This window comes from Oncorhynchus nerka, linkage group LG8, assembly GCF_034236695.1.
Source record: "Oncorhynchus nerka isolate Pitt River linkage group LG8, Oner_Uvic_2.0, whole genome shotgun sequence".
Classification (NCBI taxonomy): Eukaryota; Metazoa; Chordata; class Actinopteri; order Salmoniformes; family Salmonidae; genus Oncorhynchus; species Oncorhynchus nerka.
In genome coordinates, this window is record NC_088403.1 from 48,538,065 (window position 1) to 48,556,833 (window position 18,769).

Here is an 18,769-nt window from a genome sequence, read left to right on the forward strand (position 1 = left end):
TGATTTGACAGTCAAACTATCACTTAAATGGCAGCTAACCATTGACGGTTTTGATATCCTATGACGGGTCGTGATTCCTTGAAGTTAACAGAAAAAGGGTTATGGTTCCTGCTCTGTGATGGCAGCCTCCCGAAATCAACACCCGTAATTCCAAAATATACAGTTGAAGTTGGAAATGTACATACACCTTAGCCAAATACATTTAAACTCCGTTTTTCACAATTCCTGACATTTAATCCTAGTAATAATTCCCTGTCGTAGGTCAGTTAGGATCACCACTTTATTTTAAAAATGTGAAATTCATTTCAGATTTGATTTCTTTCATCACATTCTCAGTGGGTCAGAAGTTTACATACACTCAATTAGTATTTGGTAGCATTCCCTTTAAATTGTTTAACTTGGTAAAACGATTTGGGTAGCCTTCTACAAGCTTTCCACAATAAGTTGGGTGAATTTTGGCCAATTCCTCCTGACAGAGCTGGTGTAACTGAGTCAGATTTGTAGGCCTCCTTGCTCACACACACTTTTTCAGTTCTGCCCACACATTTTCTATAGGATTGAGGTCAGGGCTTTGTGATGGCCACTCCAATACCTTGACTTTGTTGTCCTTAAGCCATTTTGCCACAACTCTGGAAGTAAGGTCCTTTGCTGTTCTGGGATTGATTTGCACTTTTTGCACCAAAGTACGTTCATCTCTAGGAGACAGAACGCGTCTCTTTCCTGAGTGCTATGACGGCTGCATGGTCCCATGGTGTTTATACTTGCGTACTGCTGTTTGTACAGATGAACGTGGTACCTTCAGGCGTTTGGAAATTGCTCCCAAGGATCAACCAGACTTGTGGAGGTCTACAATTTTTTTCTGAGGTCTTGGCTGATTTCTATTGATTTTCCCATGATGTCAAGCAAAGAGTCACTGAGTTTGAAGGTAGGCCTTGAAATACATCCATGGGTACACCTCCAATTGACTCAAATGATGTCAATTAGCCTACCAGAAACTTCTTGAGCAATGACATTTTCTGGAATTTTCCAAGCTGTTTAACCTCCAAGCTGTTTAACGCTAGCGTCCCACCTCGACAACAGCCAGTGAAATTGCAGGGCACCAAATTCAAAACAACAGAAATCCCATAATTAAAATTCCTCAAACATACAAGTATTATCCACCATTTTAAAGATAAACTTCTTGTAAATCCAACCAGTGTCCGATTTCAAAACGGATTTACTGCGAAAGCACACCCAAACGATTATGTTGGATCCCTACCTAATCACAGAAAAAACACAGCCATCCAGCCAAAGAGAGGAGTCACAAAAAGCAGAACTAGAGATTAAATTCATCACTAATCTTTGATCTTCATCAGATGGCACTCATAGGACTTCATGTTACAAAATGCATGTATGTTTTGTTCGATAAAGTTCATATTTATATCCAAAAATCTCAGTTTACATTGGCGCGTTATGGTCCGAAATGTATTCTCAAACAAACATCCGGTGAACGTGCAGAGAGCCACATCAAATAACAGAAATACTCATCATAAACATTGATAAACGATACAAGTGTTAAGCATGTAATTATAGATAAACTTCGCCTTAATGCAACCGCTGAGTCAGATTTTTTAAAATGCTTTACGGCAAAAGCACACTTTGTGATTATGTTAGGATAGCTCCTAGCTACAGAAACCCATACAGCCATTTTCCAAACAAGGAGAGGTGTCACAAAAGTCACAGATAGCATTCAAATTAATCACTTAACTTTGATCTTCATCTGGTGGCACTCCCAGGTCTCCATGTTAGACAATAAATGTTTGTTTTGTTCGATAATGTCCCTCTTTATGAGCAAAAACCTCCTTGTTCGCTTTTTGTCCAGTAATCCGGCGCGTGCACTAATTCCAGATGAAAGGTTTTTAAAAAGTACAATAAAAGTTAGTAGAAACATGCCAAACTATGTTTAAAATCAATCCTCCGGTTGTTTTTGTCATAAATAATAAATATTTCAACCGGACAAAAGCTTCATCAATAGGAAAGGAGAAACAAGAAAGGTGCGTCCACGATCAGGGCGCATGGCTGATGAATGGAGATTTCCACTGGTCACTGATTGAAAGTGCTGTATCTCCCTAATTTTTCAGAGTAAAAGCCTGAAACAATGCCTAAAGACTGGTCACATGTTGAGGAAGCCATGGAGCTCGTGAACTGCCATATCAGTTCTGTTATACTCACAGACATTATTTTTGTGTTTCTATCCAAATCTTCTGGGACGAGTTGCAGTCAGTTTAATTTGAGCACGCTTTTCATCCAAAATTCCGAATGCTGCCCCCTACCCTAGTGAAGTTAAAGGCACAGTCAACTTAGTGTATGTAAACTTCTGACCCACTGGAATTGTGATACAGTGAAATAATCTGTCTGTAAACAATTGTTGGAAAAATGACTTGTGTCACGCACAAGGTAGATTTCCTAACTGACTTCCCAAAACTATAGTTTGTTAACAAGAAATGTGCTTGTCTAAATTAGTTTTAATGTCTCCAACCTAAGTGTATGTAAACCTCCGACTTCAACTGTAGATATAAGCCTTCTACAAGTTCTCATCTATCCAATCATGTGTAGGTTATTAAGTTTCCGTGTGGCTTTTGAATGGTGTTAGTTTAAACGTTTGCCCCCTGTTCTATCGATTTCAGCGTGATATCCATGGAAGGGATTCCTAAAAAAAAAAGGATTGCGGTACACTTACGGTGTTGGCGACCCACCTGAATCAAAATGCAACACTTCAAAATGGAGCTAGCCGTCTTCCACAAAGTGTCCTCTAACCAGTGATGTACCCATTATTCCCGGATTCCGTGTGGGTTTTTGAGCTGTGTTAGTTTTATCAGGATGTGGAACTTCCTCTCCCCTCTTTGCGTTATTGATTTCAACGTGATAATCAATGAGTGATTGACAAAACAGTGTTGCACTTCTCTTTCTGTTTTGGTGACCCCAGTATCAGTATGCTACGTTCCATAATGTAGCTGAGTGGACTGTGTTCTGCAGGTAGTCCTCTAACCACTGATGTAAAAATATATCCAGTTTCCATGTGAGTTTTGAGTTGGTTTCAATCGATGAGTGATTTATTGCCACTTGTCAAAGCAACAGGGTTTTTGGTGCGTGTGCACTTTACAAGGTGCTCGGTAATTTGATAAGTAATTTGATTACTATTGTTGCACATGTGTGTGTAGATTGTACATTTTATGTTGAGATTTTCAATATATCACAAACTGTTTCTGAATATTGGCTATTGATTTTTGACACTTTAAAACTGTGTTTTGACATTGGGCTTTTTATCAATATGTCTTGTCAACAGGAAGCGGTGACAGCAACATTTTTCCACATACATTTTAGGAATATAAATGGAACTTTCAACATAGAATTTCAAAATGGTATTGTGCTTAATCAGGTTAAAACCGCTGAATGAATCCAAAAATGTGCTGCAATTGATTGATTTTGATGATATGCTATTTTAGGGCTCCCTGCCTCCCCAGAAAGGGAACGTGAGATGAATCCCCCCCCCCCCCCATTACAAGTCATTAGCTGATGGATTACATAATGGGCCAGCTACTGTTAACACACAGAATCAATCCCCTTTGTCTTCTCCCTTCCTCTCACTAACTACACACACGCACGTTCGTTTGCACACACAAGCTCAGTAGGCCAGACTAAGGACATCTTACAAATTATTTAAAGGGGGATAATTCCTCTGTTAATAACCTATTAGGCTTTATATATCTGCTGTGCACCGCATTAACCTGACCACGGGAGGACTCACGCTGTGTGTCCTCTGTGTTGGTAGCAACTGGGGACGGGAGGAGGGTGGAGGAGATGGGGTGTGTGTGGGGGAAAGAAAGTGTGTGTGTGTGTGTATCCATATCTAAATTGTATAATATCAATTCTGTATAATGTCAGTGTGTGTATATATAGATCTCTCGCTCATGTGTGTGTGTGTGTGTCATCTCTAACCTATGTGTAAAATATTTGTTCTGTATGTTGTTCATCTATTTATCTCTCTGTGTGTCCTCCTTTCTCTCTCCAGGTGAGAAGATGGGTCTGTCCATCAACGTTCTGCTCACCCTGACTGTGTTCCTGCTGCTGCTGGCTGACAAGGTCCCCGAGACCTCCCTGGGTGTCCCCATCATTGTCAACTACCTCATGTTCACCATGATCCTGGTCACCGTGTCAGTCATCCTCAGTGTGGTGGTCCTCAACCTGCACCACCGGTCCCCCTCCACACACCACATGCCCATGTGGGTCCGCAAGGTGAGATTGGGCATCCCTGTTGTAGGACCCCCGCCCCCCCCAAAAAAATGCCTTCCTCTCTCCCTTCCTTTCCTCATAGAAACTGATACGATGAAAACGCAAAAAATATTTATGATGATCGGAGGAGGAATGCAGAAGAAAATGATAGAAGAAAAAGATTTCTAAAGGGAGTCTGAGGCAGGCGGGAAGGTGTGTGTGTGTGTGTCCATACGTGCCTTTCCCTCTGTTCCTCCTCCTTTTTTCCCTCCCCTAAAAGTGCGTGTACATCAACAACTAGAAGATATTCAACTGAGGAGTTCTCCTTCCTGAGCAGAGAGACCCGTTGACAGGATCTATTCATTAGCTGGTTAGCATATCAGTGTACTCGCAGTGAATGGGGAATGCCACATGGGACAGAGTGAAATGCGATATCCAGGGTTGTGGTAAATTCCATTTAAATTCAGCCAATACAAATATTCAAAATCCCCCCCAAAATATATATATATATTATACAATTTGAAAAGTATTGATGTCACAGTGAGTAGCAAGCACTGAGAAATAATGTAATTGGAATGTCAGTTTACTTCCTGAGCTGACTGTATTTAAATGAAATTGGATATAGCAGAGATCAGAGATCACTACCAGATATGCTTGTTACTCACTGTGACATCACACATTGGATCAAAGATGACAGTTAGCCTTAATTGGTTATGACCATTGTGGGTTAGTCCACACTTCGTTGTCTGTTTATGTGAAGAAGAGAGAGTGATTTTAAAAAGCCTTTATTGTCAAATTCAGGAGTTTCAATTTGACATCCACCGAAATCAGTTAAACCTCAGATATGGTGTTCCCATCACATAGGAAACAGCAGGAAGCCACTGAAGACAGGCTGATTTCAATAAACATACCGAGTCCCGGCGTATGGAGACCACGTCTCCTTTCTCCAGCAACAGAATCACTGCATTGGATACATACAGTACTGGTTGTGTCCATCATTGTAGTTGTTTGCCGCCATTATACGGTTGTCCATACCAATGAATCTGATCTAGTAGATCCCTCTCACTGGTGCTGTGAAGGCCCTGTATCAGGGCTGTAGGCGTTACTAATGTTAGTGAGGACATTGGTGTAGACCAGAGAGGTGTCAGCATTGAAGGGTCCCACTGGGTGGCCTAAAGCAGCAGAGAAGGCCTGCGTTCTCTCTCTCTCTCTCTTCAGCTCCTCCACCTCTCCTCTCAGTTGATCCACTGGGTTCTTGTGGCTCTGCAGTTCAGTTTTGGTGACGCTCAGACCACTCCTTGCTCGACCACCTTGTTCACTAACACGGCATTCTCTCTTCAGTTCCTCCATCTCACCGGCTGTCAGTTTGGCCTCCATGTGCCTCAGCTCCACTCTCTGTTCCAAACCCAAGTCTCTCAGCTCAGCCGTCAGGTTGGGGTTGTCTCTAGCTTCGGTCCTGTGACCTTGTTGAGTGATGTCATTCTCTTGGACACTTCTATGTCCCTGAGCCCATGAGACAGACAGACAGACAGACAGACAGACAGACAGACAGACAGACAGACAGACAGACAGACAGACAGACAGACAGACAGACAGACAGACAGACAGACAGACAGACAGACAGACAGACAGACAGACAGACAGACAGACAGACAGACAGACAGACAGACAGACAGACAGACAGACAGACAGACAGACAGACAGACAGACAGACAGCAGAGCTACAGTACCCCCTCATTCTGAAACGGTAGCTGTTTCCAGAAAGTATGTCGTCTATGAGGCTCAGTCCCCTTCTTTAGATACACATCAGAGGTGGCTGTTGGGAGGACATATCGGAGGACAGGCTCATTGTAATGGCTGGAATGGAATAAATAGAATGGTATCAAACCCTTTCCATTCATCAATCTCAGGCATAGCAGTGAGCCTGTCCTCTGATTTCTCCTCCCGCCAGCCACCTCTGATACACACTGACCACGGTGGACTAATATATGGGAACATTTGGGGAACATAGCCTCGGACTGTGCATGATGTAACAGAACACCGGTAAAGATGAGTGAAATCTGGGGTTGTTTAAGGCCATGGATTGAGGAAAAACAAGAGAGACGCCAAACAGTACATACTACATCCTCCTTCTTCTTAACCTACTGCTCGTCTAGTTGAAGTGTGTTATCTCGAGCTGGGAGAGTTTTATTGGGTGTGTTCCTCTGGCGCGTGTGCCTGTGTACATTTGTGCGTACTCGTGTGTCTGTGTGTGTGTGTGTGTGTGTGTTTGTCCGTGTGTGTGTGCTGGCAGGCGCTGCTTGTCTGATAGTTCTCGCTCTGATGTCGGCGCTTGGCAGCTTTGACGAAAATGAGTGACATCCTGGCATTTAAAGTATACTATGTTTTAGAAATGTCATATACTATAAAACGTTCCATTGTCGCATACCAAAAATGCCTATGCAAGTACGGGTATTCGGACACGGTCTCTCTCTCTCTCTCTCATATCTAAGCCCCATTATCTGCAAACAGACGCATGTGGACGCTCCCAGTCCGTTGCCCCAATAGCTTTTCTACTGGCACCTGATTGAATTTTCCTCCCTGATACGACTACTTTTGAGAATGAGAGGGTTGAGGCATTGAGACTCAGTCATGCAAAAAATAGTTTTCTACGGTGTGTTCACTCAGACACACACACACACATGCAGCGCTGGCTTGTGTGTCGGAGTGATTGAGTGGACACACAAGCGCGCACACAAATGCAAGCACACGTTCACACACACACACAGAACGAGAAGGTTGGCTTTAGTGCAAACTCAATGAGTGTATATCTGACACTGGACTGGTGGACAGTAGCCTTCCAACTATACAGTGTTACATTGTAGAAGAATAGTGAAGACATCACAACTATGAAATGACACATGGAATAATGTAGTAACCAAAAAAAGTGTCCAACAAATATATTTTTGTAGCCACCTTTTGCCTTGACAGCTTTGCACTCTCTTGGCATTCCTAATATTGAGTTGTACCCCCTTTTGCTCTCGGAACAGCTTCAATTGGTCGGGGCATGGACTTTGCAAGGTGTCGAAAGCGTTCCACAGGGATGCTGGCCAATGTAGACTCCAATGCTTCCTACAGTTGACTGGATGTCCTGGGTGGTGGGACCGTTCTTGATACCCACAGAAAACTGTTTAGCGTGAAACTCAGCAGTGTTGCAGTTCTTGACACACTGAAACCGGTGCGCCTGGCACCTACTACCATACCCCGTTCAAAGGCACGTAACTATTTTGTCTTGCCCATTCAGCCTCTGAATGGCACACATACACAATCCATGTCTCAATTGTCTCAAGGCTTAAAAATCATCCTTTAACCCGTCTCCTCCCCTTCATCTACACTAATTGAAGTGGATTTAACGGGTGACCTCAATAAGGGATCATAGCTTTCACCTCGACAGTCACCAGGTGTTCCTAATGTTTTGTACACAGTGTATGTAGATGTTTTCTTGTCACATACACCGGATAGGTGCAGTGAAATGTGTTGTTTTAGACCAGGGGTGTCACTCATTCCGTGGAAGGCCTAGTGTCTGCTGGTTTTAGGTTTTTCCTTTCAATTAAGACCCAGAGAACCAGGTGAGGGCAGTTCCTTACTAATCAGTGACCTTAATTTATCAATCGAGTACAAGGGAGGAGAGAACCCACACTTGGCCCTCTGTGGAATGAGTTTGCCGAACGTTTTACAGGGTCAGCCATAGAAGTACGGTGCCACTGGAGCAAATTGGGGTGAAGTACCTTGTTCAAGGGCACATCGGCAGATTTTTCACCTTGTCAGCTCAGGTATTTGAACCAGCTACCTGCCACCATTCAGAAAGACAGGCGAACACACACACACACACGGACACACACACACGAGATACAAGTATAGTTAGCGGAAGCAACAGCTGGTCAACAGCCTTGCTGATAATAACATGCTGATTCATGGTATTTCTGAAGGTATTTCTACAGACATATCCACTGAAACATTCATTACTGACAGTAGGTCTCTGGAAAGCCATGAAGGTTGTTAAAATCCATGAATATCACTGAATATTACTTTGAATGATTACCCCCATGCAGTAAAAAAACAAGGCATTTTTCTATAGTTCAATCAATGTTACGCTGCCTGCCGTGCTAAGCCCTCCCTCCTTTCTCCCTTTCCTTTCCTCTCCTCCCAGATCTTCATCCACATGCTGCCCCCCTACCTGGGCATGCTGCGGCCCAAGGTGGAGATGCCCCTCTCCCTGGACCAGCCCCCCAGGAGGGAGAAGAACAATATGGCTATCAGCCGCGCTGCTGACGAGTATTTCATACGCAAGCCCAACACCTGCTTCCTCTTCCCCAAACCCAACAGGTGAGAGGTCAGGGGTTACAGGTCACTGGGGAGGGGGTCAAATGTTAACCCAACACCAAAGAGATGAAGAGGTCTCATTTTGTATCTGTGCCATTATGGCATCTGTAACAGCATGGGTGGTGCCATTGAGGCAATCTTCATTTTAAAGGAGTCAATTTTCTTATTTGGTTTTTTAAAACAATGTAATGCTAATATTGGTGATTTACCGCCACCTGTAGTAGCAGTAAATCCAATAGCAGTCCCCAATCCCACTTGTAGGCTATGTCATGGCAACGTTGGCTAGCTAAGCTCATGCGTAGAAACACGTCATTGGCTCTAACAGTCGTCTCTCGACGAACTGTGCATGTGCAGGCCGTCAAATCAAGGCACTCCCTCGATAGTGGCCTGACCAAATTCACATAGAAATGTGTGTATTTTATATATATATATATATATATATATATATATATAAAAGCTGTTTGAAGTTGCTGTACAAAACCTAAAGTAAAGAGATCTATGTGTACTATTTCTATGCTTCCTGTTCTTAAGTTTCTTTTTTGCATCGTTTACTTTAGGTTTTGTACAGCAACATCAAACAGCTGAAAATATATTTCTCAGCGGTTTAGAGGGTACAATGAATTATTCTCTACACCAGTGGTCACCAACCTTTTCTGAGTCCAGATCACTTTGAGTCCAAATGCAAGCCGAGATCTACCGCTCAGATTTGTTTTAAAACATTACTTAAAATGAGCCTATGCAACATTAACCAATTAAAAACTGTGCTGTAGCAATGAGGTTTGTGCAGTAGACTATAGGCCCAATACATTATAACTGCATATTGGCTACGCTTGAATTGCCCTGCCAATGTTCTTCTCAGACCATTTTGATATGATATTTTTAAAATGTATGTATATGATCACACTGGTAGTAGATCATTTGTTGTATTACTTGTGAGGCACAGCTGAGAGAGCATAAAATGTAACTTCTTTTTTTTACTGGACTGATTGCATATGATGGTCAGTGTGAGGGGAGGGAGGTTATTGATGGGCTTTCAGAGTATTTTCATTGAGCAGGCTCCCAAACGGCTCTTCGTTCAAAATGCTTAACCTGTAGTGACACTCCATCCCGTGAACGGGACCGTTGTCATCATCTGACACTAATTAGCATAACGCAACGGACATAAATCTTCCTAGAAAATATTCATATTCATGAAAATCACAAGTGAAATATATTGGAACACAGCTTAGCCTTTTGTTAATCACCCTGTCATCTCAGATTTTCAAAATATGCTTTACAGCCAACCATAGACAAGCATTTGTGTAAGTTTATCATAGCCTAGCATAGCATTATGCCTTGCTAGCAGCAGGCAACCTTGTCACGGAAATCAGAAAAGCAATTAAATTAAATCGTTTACCTTTGATAAACGTTGGATGTTTTCACTCAGGAGACTCCCAGGTAGACAGCCAAAGTTCATTTTTTCCCAAAATATTATTTTTGTAGGCGAAATAGCTCCGTTTGTTCTTCACGTTTGGCTGAGAAATCGCCTGGAAATTGCGGTCACCACAACGCCGAAAAATATTCCAAATTAGCTCCATAATAATGACAGAAACATGGCAAACGTTGTTTAGAATCCATCCTCAAGGTGTTTTTCTAATATCTATTCGATAATATTCGTCGGGACAATTCGTTTTTCACTAGGACCGATTGGAATAATGGCTACCTCTGTATTTTACGCGAGAATCTCTCTCGGAGCCACCATGTGACCACTTACGCAATGTGTCCGCCTATTGCTATTCTTCATCAGAAATGCGTAAAACTACGTCACAATGCTGTAGACGCCTTGGGGAATACGTAGAAAGCGTAAGCTCGTTGATGGTACATTCACAGCTGAATAGGGAGTCATTGGAGCGCAGCGCTTTCAAAACCTGGGGCACTTCCGGATTGGATTTTTCTCAGGATTTCGCCTGCAACATCAGTTCTGTTATACTCACAGACAATATCTTTACAGTTTTGGATAGAGTGTTTTCTATCCAAAGCTGTCAATTATATGCATATTCTAGCATCTTTTCCTGACAAAATATCCCGTTTAAAACGGGAACGTTTTTTTTCCAAAAATGAAAATACTGCCCCCTAACACCAAGAGGTTTTAAAATCAATCTAGAACCATGAAAAAAATGTCACATCTCCAATGTAAATCCCAAAAGGCAGGCTACCATTATGTCAGATCGTGAAATGTGTATTGAAATACATTTTTACCTGACCAAAATATTAGTTCTGTACGTTTACTTTGTTTTTACGCACTGGAAAATAATCACTGTGGACCAGATGTGCTTTCCCCGCTATGTATTGTTTCTGCAGTGAACATTCACCCTCTTCAGATAATTATTTTGTAACTTATTTGCAGAATAACATTGAGCTATAAAAAAAAACAGTCGTAGCAATATGCAAATTGCGAATGGCCCATCACTAAGGGAGGGAGCAGTGGTGAGGCTACCTCTCACCTCACTGACACCGTCCCTCCGCTCTCCCTCCCTCCGCTGAGAAAAGGGTACGCAGTCTTCCAGCTGGTAGCAAATCTCAAGTTTCACTGCATTATTTCTGCCTCATGCACCAATTCATGGTGGTTACTCCTATTACAGTGCTGGTTGTAGTGTGAGTGGAAGTGGGGAGAACACGCATTTTATGGCTTTAACAGAGTGTTGACAGTGCTGGAAACAACTTCAACATTGAACTTACTCTTAAAAAACAGCTGCTCTATTCATTCCACGATGGCGTAGCAGTCGGACGTGTGTTTGTCTTGTCCCGTCCTGTCTGGTGTAAATATAGTAACCGGAACCCTCATCAGAAGCTAGCCAGCTAACTAGCTACTAGCTAGTAGCTAGCCACTGCTAGCGGTCTTCAAAGCTAACTAGGACACCAGCGCGACATCAACCCAGAGCATATCAGACTGCTTTTTCTCTACCACATCTCCGGATTCCTACCGCAAGCGCTGAACCTTTACACCGGATCATCGCAACTAGCTAGCTGCATTCCGAGTGGCACCAGTTAGCCTTGAGCTAGCCTCGAGCTAAGCCCATCTCCCGACTAGCCGAAGAGGTCCAACAATACCCTCTACTGCCGACACGGAGCCCCGCCGATCCATCACGACTGGTCCGCCGACGTAATCGTCCGAGGTGGTTTCAACAGGCTTTTCCGTTGCGACATCGCCAAAGATCCATCTGCTGGCCAAGGCCCGCGAGCTTTCTGAATCGCTGTGTCTCCAGCTCACCTAGCGTACTAGAGCACCTGTAGCATACTCCTGGGCTACAATTACCCGGGCCCACGACCGGTCTGTCGATGTCACCGCATGAAGAGGAATAAACAGACTCACCCCATCGCGACGTCCCCCAAAGGTTAACTCTCTAGCCCTCGCTATCTCCCTGCTTGCTAATTCGGCCTGCTAACGGCTAGCTTGTCAAGCTCCGGTCCGCTAACTGCTACCTTGTCTAGCCCGGGCCTACGAACTGTTAGCTTGTTAGCACAGGCCTGCTAACCGTCTGAACCACCGCGTCCCAATCACTCTCTGAACCCATTTACTCTTACCCATTTATCTCTTTTTGATTTTTAATTTGTTTATACCTTCCGGAAACCTGCCTCACCCAATGTGATACGGAATCGCTATTACTTTTAATTTTATTTTTATTTTTATGACACACTCAAGAACCTCCAGACGCTAACCAGCTAACTAGCTACAAGCTATTTAGTCATTGTTAGTTTTTTAAAACCTGGATAACACTCGCCAGCCCAGCTTCCCTGCCCATCCACCGCTGCCCCCTGGACACTGATCTCTTGGCTACATAGCTGACGCACGCTGGACTGTCCATTAATCACGGTACTCCATTCTGCTTGTTTGTTTAACCTGTCGGCCCCGTTGCCTAGTCAACGCCATTTTACCTGCTGTTTGTTGTGCTAGCTAATTAGCCTCGCCTACTGTTTTTAGCTAGCTTTCCAAATTCAACACCTGTGATTACTGTATGCCTCGCTGTATGTCTCTCTCAAATGTCAATATGCCTTGTATACTGTTGTTCAGGTTAGTTATCATTGTTTTAGTTCACAATGGAGCCCCTAGATCCACTCTGCATACCCCTGTTACCTCCTTTGTCCCACCTCCCACACATGCGGTGACCTCACCCATTACAACCAGCATGTCCAGAGATACAACCTCTCTCATCATCACCCAGTGCCTGGGCTTACCTCCGCTGTACCCGCACCCCACCATACCCCTGTCTGCGCATTATGCCCTGAATATATTCTACCATGCCCAGAAACCTGCTCCTCTTATCCTCTGCCCCCAACGCTCTAGGCGACCAGTTTTGATAGCCTTTAGCCGCACCCTCATACTACTCCTTCTCTGTTCCGCGGGTGATGTGGAGGTAAACCCAGGCCCTGCATGTCCCCAGGTACCCTCATTTGTTGACTTCTGTGATCGAAAAAGCCTTGGTTTTATGCATGTCAACATCAGAAGCCTCCTCCCTAAGTTTGTTTTACTCACTGCTTTAGCACACTCTGCTAACCCTGATGTCCTTGCCGTGTCTGAATCCTGGCTCAGGAAGGCCACCAAAAATTCAGAGATTTCCATACCCAACTATAACATCTTCCGTCAAGATAGAACTGCCAAAGGGGGCGGAGTTGCAGTCTACTGCAGAGATAGCCTGCAAAGTAATGTCATACTTTCCAGGTCCATACCCAAACAGTTCGAACTACTAATTTTGAAAATTACTCTCTCCAGAAATAAGTCTCTCACTGTTGCCGCCTGCTACCGACCACCCTCAGCTCCCAGCTGTGCCCTGGACACCATTTGTGAATTGATCGCCCCCCATCTAGCTCATCTAGCTCATATCGTCTGAGATCCCCAAGGATTGGAAAGCTGCCGCAGTCATCCCCCTCTTCAAAGGGGGAGACACCCTGGACCCAAACTGCTATAGACCTATATCCATCCTGCCCTGCCTATCTAAGGTCTTCGAAAGCCAAGTCAACAAACAGGTCACTGACCATCTCGAATCCCACCGTACCTTCTCCGCTGTGCAATCTGGTTTCCGAGCCGGTCACGGGTGCACCTCAGCCACACTCAAGGTACTAAACGATATCATAACCGCCATCGATAAAAGACAGTACTGTGCAGCCGTCTTCATCGACCTCGCCAAGGCTTTCGACTCTGTCAATCACCATATTCTTATCGGCAGACTCAATAGCCTCGGTTTTTCGGATGACTGCCTTGCCTGGTTCACCAATTACTTTGCAGACAGAGTTCAGTGTGTCAAATCGGAGGGCATGCTGTCCGGTCCTCTGGCAGTCTCTATGGGGGTGCCACAGGGTTCAATTCTCGGGCCGACTCTTTTCTCTGTATATATCAATGATGTTGCTCTTGCTGCGGGCGATTCCCTGATCCACCTCTACGCAGACGACACCATTCTATATACTTTCGGCCCGTCATTGGACACTGTGCTATCTAACCTCCAAACGAGCTTCAATGCCATACAGCACTCCTTCCGTGGCCTCCAACTGCTCTTAAACGTGAGTAAAACCAAATGCATGCTTTTCAACCGATCGCTGCCTGCACCCGCATGCCCGACTAGCATCACCACCCTGGATGGTTCCGACCTTGAATATGTGGACATCTATAAGTACCTAGGTGTCTGGCTAGACTGCAAACTCTCCTTCCAGACTCACATCAAACATCTCCAATCGAAAATCAAATCAAGAGTCGGCTTTCTATTCCGCAACAAAGCCTCCTTCACTCACGCCGCCAAGCTTACCCTAGTAAAACTGACTATCCTACCGATCCTCGACTTTGGCGATGTCATCTACAAAATGGCTTCCAACACTCTACTCAGCAAACTGGATGCAGTCTATCACAGTGCCATCCGTTTTGTCACCAAAGCACCTTATACCACCCACCACTGCGACTTGTATGCTCTAGTCGGCTGGCCCTCGCTACATATTCGTCGCCAGACCCACTGGCTCCAGGTCATCTACAAGTCCATGCTAGGTAAAGCTCCGCCTTATCTCAGTTCACTGGTCACGATGGCAACACCCATCCGTAGCACGCGCTCCAGCAGGTGTATCTCACTGATCATCCCTAAAGCCAACACCTCATTTGGCCGCCTTTTGTTCCAGTACTCTGCTGCCTGTGACTGGAACGAACTGCAAAAATCGCTGAAGTTGGAGACTTTTATCTCCCTCACCAACTTCAAACATCAGCTATCCGAGCAGCTAACCGATCGCTGCAGCTGTACATAGTCTATTGGTAAATAGCCCACCCATTTTCACCTACCTCATTCCCATACTGTTTTTATACTGTTTTTTATTTATTTACTTTTCTGCTCTTTTGCACACCAATATCTCTACCTGTACATGACCATCTGATCATTTATCACTCCAGTGTTAATCTGCAAAATTGTATTATTCGCCTACCTCCTCATGCCTTTTGCACACATTGTATATAGACTGCCCATTTTTTTCTACTGTGTTATTGACTTGTTAATTGTTTACTCCATGTGTAACTCTGTGTTGTCTGTTCACACTGCTATGCTTTATCTTGGCCAGGTCGCAGTTGCAAATGAGAACTTGTTCTCAACTAGCCTACCTGGTTAAATAAAGGTGAAATAAAATAAAAAAATAAAATATTCATTGAAATCTCACAGTATCAACTTTGCTGTGCATTTGAGGTTTCTTTTTAAAGTCTGTGGCTCTAGGAAACTACAGACACGGTGATCTAAGCTAACTGGTTGGCCAGCGGTAAGGCCTATAGGTTCACTTGATTTGCTCTCTGGGCCTGCCGGGTAGCTGGAGTTCTACCTTCATAAAATGGGAACACTGACTTCCCCGGTGCTAGGGCTGCTGAATCAAGTGCACCTACTGTCAACAGGGCAATACATTTAAATAGGAACGCAAGGCTTTATCATTGTTTGTTTTTTTACATAAATATTTGGTGATCGACTAGGAATGCCATGGAGATCGACCCGCAATCGACCGTTTGATGACCTCTGCTCTACATTATACTTGCTTGTTTTGTCACATGAACTGAAATGAGGCTATGAGAATTTTAGCAACCAGGAAATGGTTGAGCAATTTCTGCATAGTGCATCTTTAAGACAACGGCTCGAATCTAGGTCGTGGCTTTTAGATTTAGAGAAAATGAACAACTAAGGAAGAATTTTTCACTTTCATTGACTTCTCAAACCCCAATTCACGGCCTGGTCTGTTTCGCAAGCCTTTCTGGAAGTCTCACGATGTTGCGACTCTGGGTTTAGAAACTTTGTGATAGCACCCTATTTAAAGAAGACAATGCTCTGCTCATTGGGTGATCGCGCCCAACCCATAGGAATCTCCACCCAGTTGACTACTTTAAAATGATGAAAGCCCTCAATGGCAATGTCCATGCTAAAGTGGGTTATATCCAAGTTGAATCCTCTAACTATCTCTATGGCAATTTGAAGGTCATTCTAGAATATACATTCCCATTCGATTTCTGTGTCTGTGATGTGATAGATGGGACCAGCGGCCATATTAAGTGTACCTATTCTCCCCATCGTGGATTTAACAATGGTGGAAACTCCCTCCAGCCAATGCTTGCACCAATGCAATGATTTAAAAATTTTTTTTATAATTGTCATTCTGATGGTAAAGATGGCTGTGAGATAGGGGTGCAACTTCTATCACAGATTACTGTGAAAGTACTGCCCTGGGTTGACTCCCAAAGGGCGCCCTATTCCCTGCATAGTGCACTACGTTTGACCAGCGTGAGTAGTGCACTATGTAGGGAATAGGGTGCCAATTGAGACTTAGCCACAGCCTCTACTCATGGGTCTGTTGGGGACGACTCACCTCTGGGGGCATCGACTTTCCCTAGTGTCCCCTAAGGTGAACTACCATCATTTTCTGTTAACTCATTTAGTTGTGAGGAAGAGCAGCCCCCCAGGGATTCCTGCCATGAGGACCTGGATAACTTAGTGTCTGAGAACATGTTTTAACCCTCCCTGGAGGTCATTTACACAGACACACACGCAGAGCCATGCACGCAAGCGCACACACGCATAGTCACGCACGCACGCAAGCGCACACACACACTCACACATTGAAAAGCAGGCAGGCACCTACAACTTTATTAACCACAGGCACGTTCTCCCGCCGCTCTAAATCAACTCACAGGGGAATTGAAGTTTGAGGCCGTGAGAGAGTGCGAAAATCATTGCTAAAATAATGATGATCAGCGCAAATCGCCTCTAACACATTAGACCTGGTGTGTGTGTGGGAGGGGGGAGGGGGGGGCGGGACTCTGCGATTCGGAGATGGAGGAGAGGGGGGTGACTACTAGAGCGATTCGATGAGGCAGCAATATCTCTCTGCCCACGCCCCTCCGCCCCCCCCTACACAGCCTGTGCCCCCCCCTGGCCTTCTTAATTGGTTTTAGTGTGTGTCTTGGCACCGTTGGTGGCCGGTCTTAGTTTAATTAGTCTCGCTGATTACTCATCTACATCTCCCTGATGAAGTGACGCTGTGAGAGGGGGACCAAGAGGAGGGAGGAGAAGAGAGGAGTCTATCCCCCTCAGTCAGGTAGCTCATCCCAGAAAAACAGAGGGAGACGAGCTGCTGAGGTCAGTGGTGATTTGCTCGCCTCGCCGGCCCGGGAGACACACACATACCACTGCATTGTAAAGCCAGGATTTGCCCGGAATACCAAGTAGATAGACTACAGAGAGCGATAGAAGACCTGCCTGTTTGCCCGGGAGATGCTTTAGGACCACACCATAGCCAGGCTAAAAGACACAGCACCATGCTGACTCCTGGTGGTAGCTACAGAGGACTGCAACACTAACAGTTTCCAGTCTCCACAGGGCTACAGCAACAGAGAGGGCTGTTTCAGACAAAACAGATGCTAGGATGCCGCCACCTGAGAGAAGAGACTACATCTGGTTCACTAGTAGAATAATCTCAATATGTCCAGGATTAGAGGTTTAAAATGGCCCCTATTTACTAGATATTGCGCTACTTTTGACCAGGGCCCATAGGGCCCACTTTGCTCAAGGCAACTCGCAGTAAAGCTGTGTCGACCCATCATTATAGATAGTAACCTTCTGTAACCCACGGCAACCCATCATAACACATGGCAACCCCACTTCTTCAGGACAGCTTTGTCAGCAAAAACTGCTCCGGTCTAGCTAAAAGACCTGAGGGAGAAAATGTGAGGAGGAGTGGAGAGGGAGCATCTCTGACCTTATCTCAGCAGAAAAAGGCCCAGTCTAGCTAAAGAGCTGAGGGAAGAGAAGAGTGGGAGTTTTTCTGACCTTCGCTCAGCAGGAAAAGGCCCAGTCTAGCTAAAGAGCTGAGGGAGAAGCTGAAAGGAAGTGTATCTGACCTTCTCTCTCTCAACATACAGGGAAAGGAAGTGCAGACTGTTAGCTGGCTGGTTAATTAGTGATGAGCCTTGTGGGGTTTGGGCCTGTCTGCACATCTCTGCCTGCTTGTTCTGTGGTGACATCTGGACTAGTTTTAACCCCTTCTATCTCCCTTCACCGTCCTTTCTCTCAAATCAACCCCTGTACCCACTATGCAGTTCTGTAGATATGAAAAGATAAGAAGATTGAAGTTTTAGGTCCACTTTGCAATCCCTGATACAGTAGCGAGGCAGAAATGTACCCTGTTTTGCCTACACCTATCATTGCCTTCAGGGCCCTTATTCATAAAGCGTATCAGCTTTAATGGGTGCTGATCTAGGATCAGAAAGGCAAACTGGTCCTATACCAGCACTCTGAGACGCTATGAATACACGAAACGGCCTAGGCGTATAGGGAATAGGAGGTGGTAGTAGTAGTTTATTCGGGATTGGACATTTGTATCTTGTTTATGTCTAGGTACCAGTCTGAGGGCATGTGTACTGACCTGAGGAAGTTCATCGACGGACCCAGCCACTACCTCACTCTGCCTCCGGAGCTCAAGACTGCCATCGAGGCCATCATCTACATCGCTGAGCAGCTACAGGCTGAGAAGGACTTTGCTGCTGTGAGTGCTGTGTGGGGGACCTGCCTGGGTTGAGCGTTCTCATTTGAAGTCTTTCGTTTCCCTCTCCAGCTTCTGGAAAAATATTGAAGATCTATATAGGGTCTGGGCATGGGCTGAGTGGATGGAGAGGGGT

The 18,769-nt window shown here is 44.8% G+C and overlaps 1 protein-coding gene across 1 annotated transcript in view; it reads left to right on the forward strand.

Moving 5' to 3' along the window:
• The window catches only part of chrnb1 (cholinergic receptor, nicotinic, beta 1 (muscle)), a 33,125-nt gene that overhangs the window by 11,739 nt on the left and 2,617 nt on the right, over window positions 1-18,769 (forward strand). Inside the window, exons 8-10 of the mRNA XM_029666738.2 lie at window positions 4,052-4,275; window positions 8,441-8,616; window positions 18,489-18,636. Of these exons, the coding sequence (XP_029522598.1) occupies window positions 4,052-4,275; window positions 8,441-8,616; window positions 18,489-18,636 (548 nt within the window). The remainder of the gene's footprint in view (window positions 1-4,051; window positions 4,276-8,440; window positions 8,617-18,488; window positions 18,637-18,769) is intronic.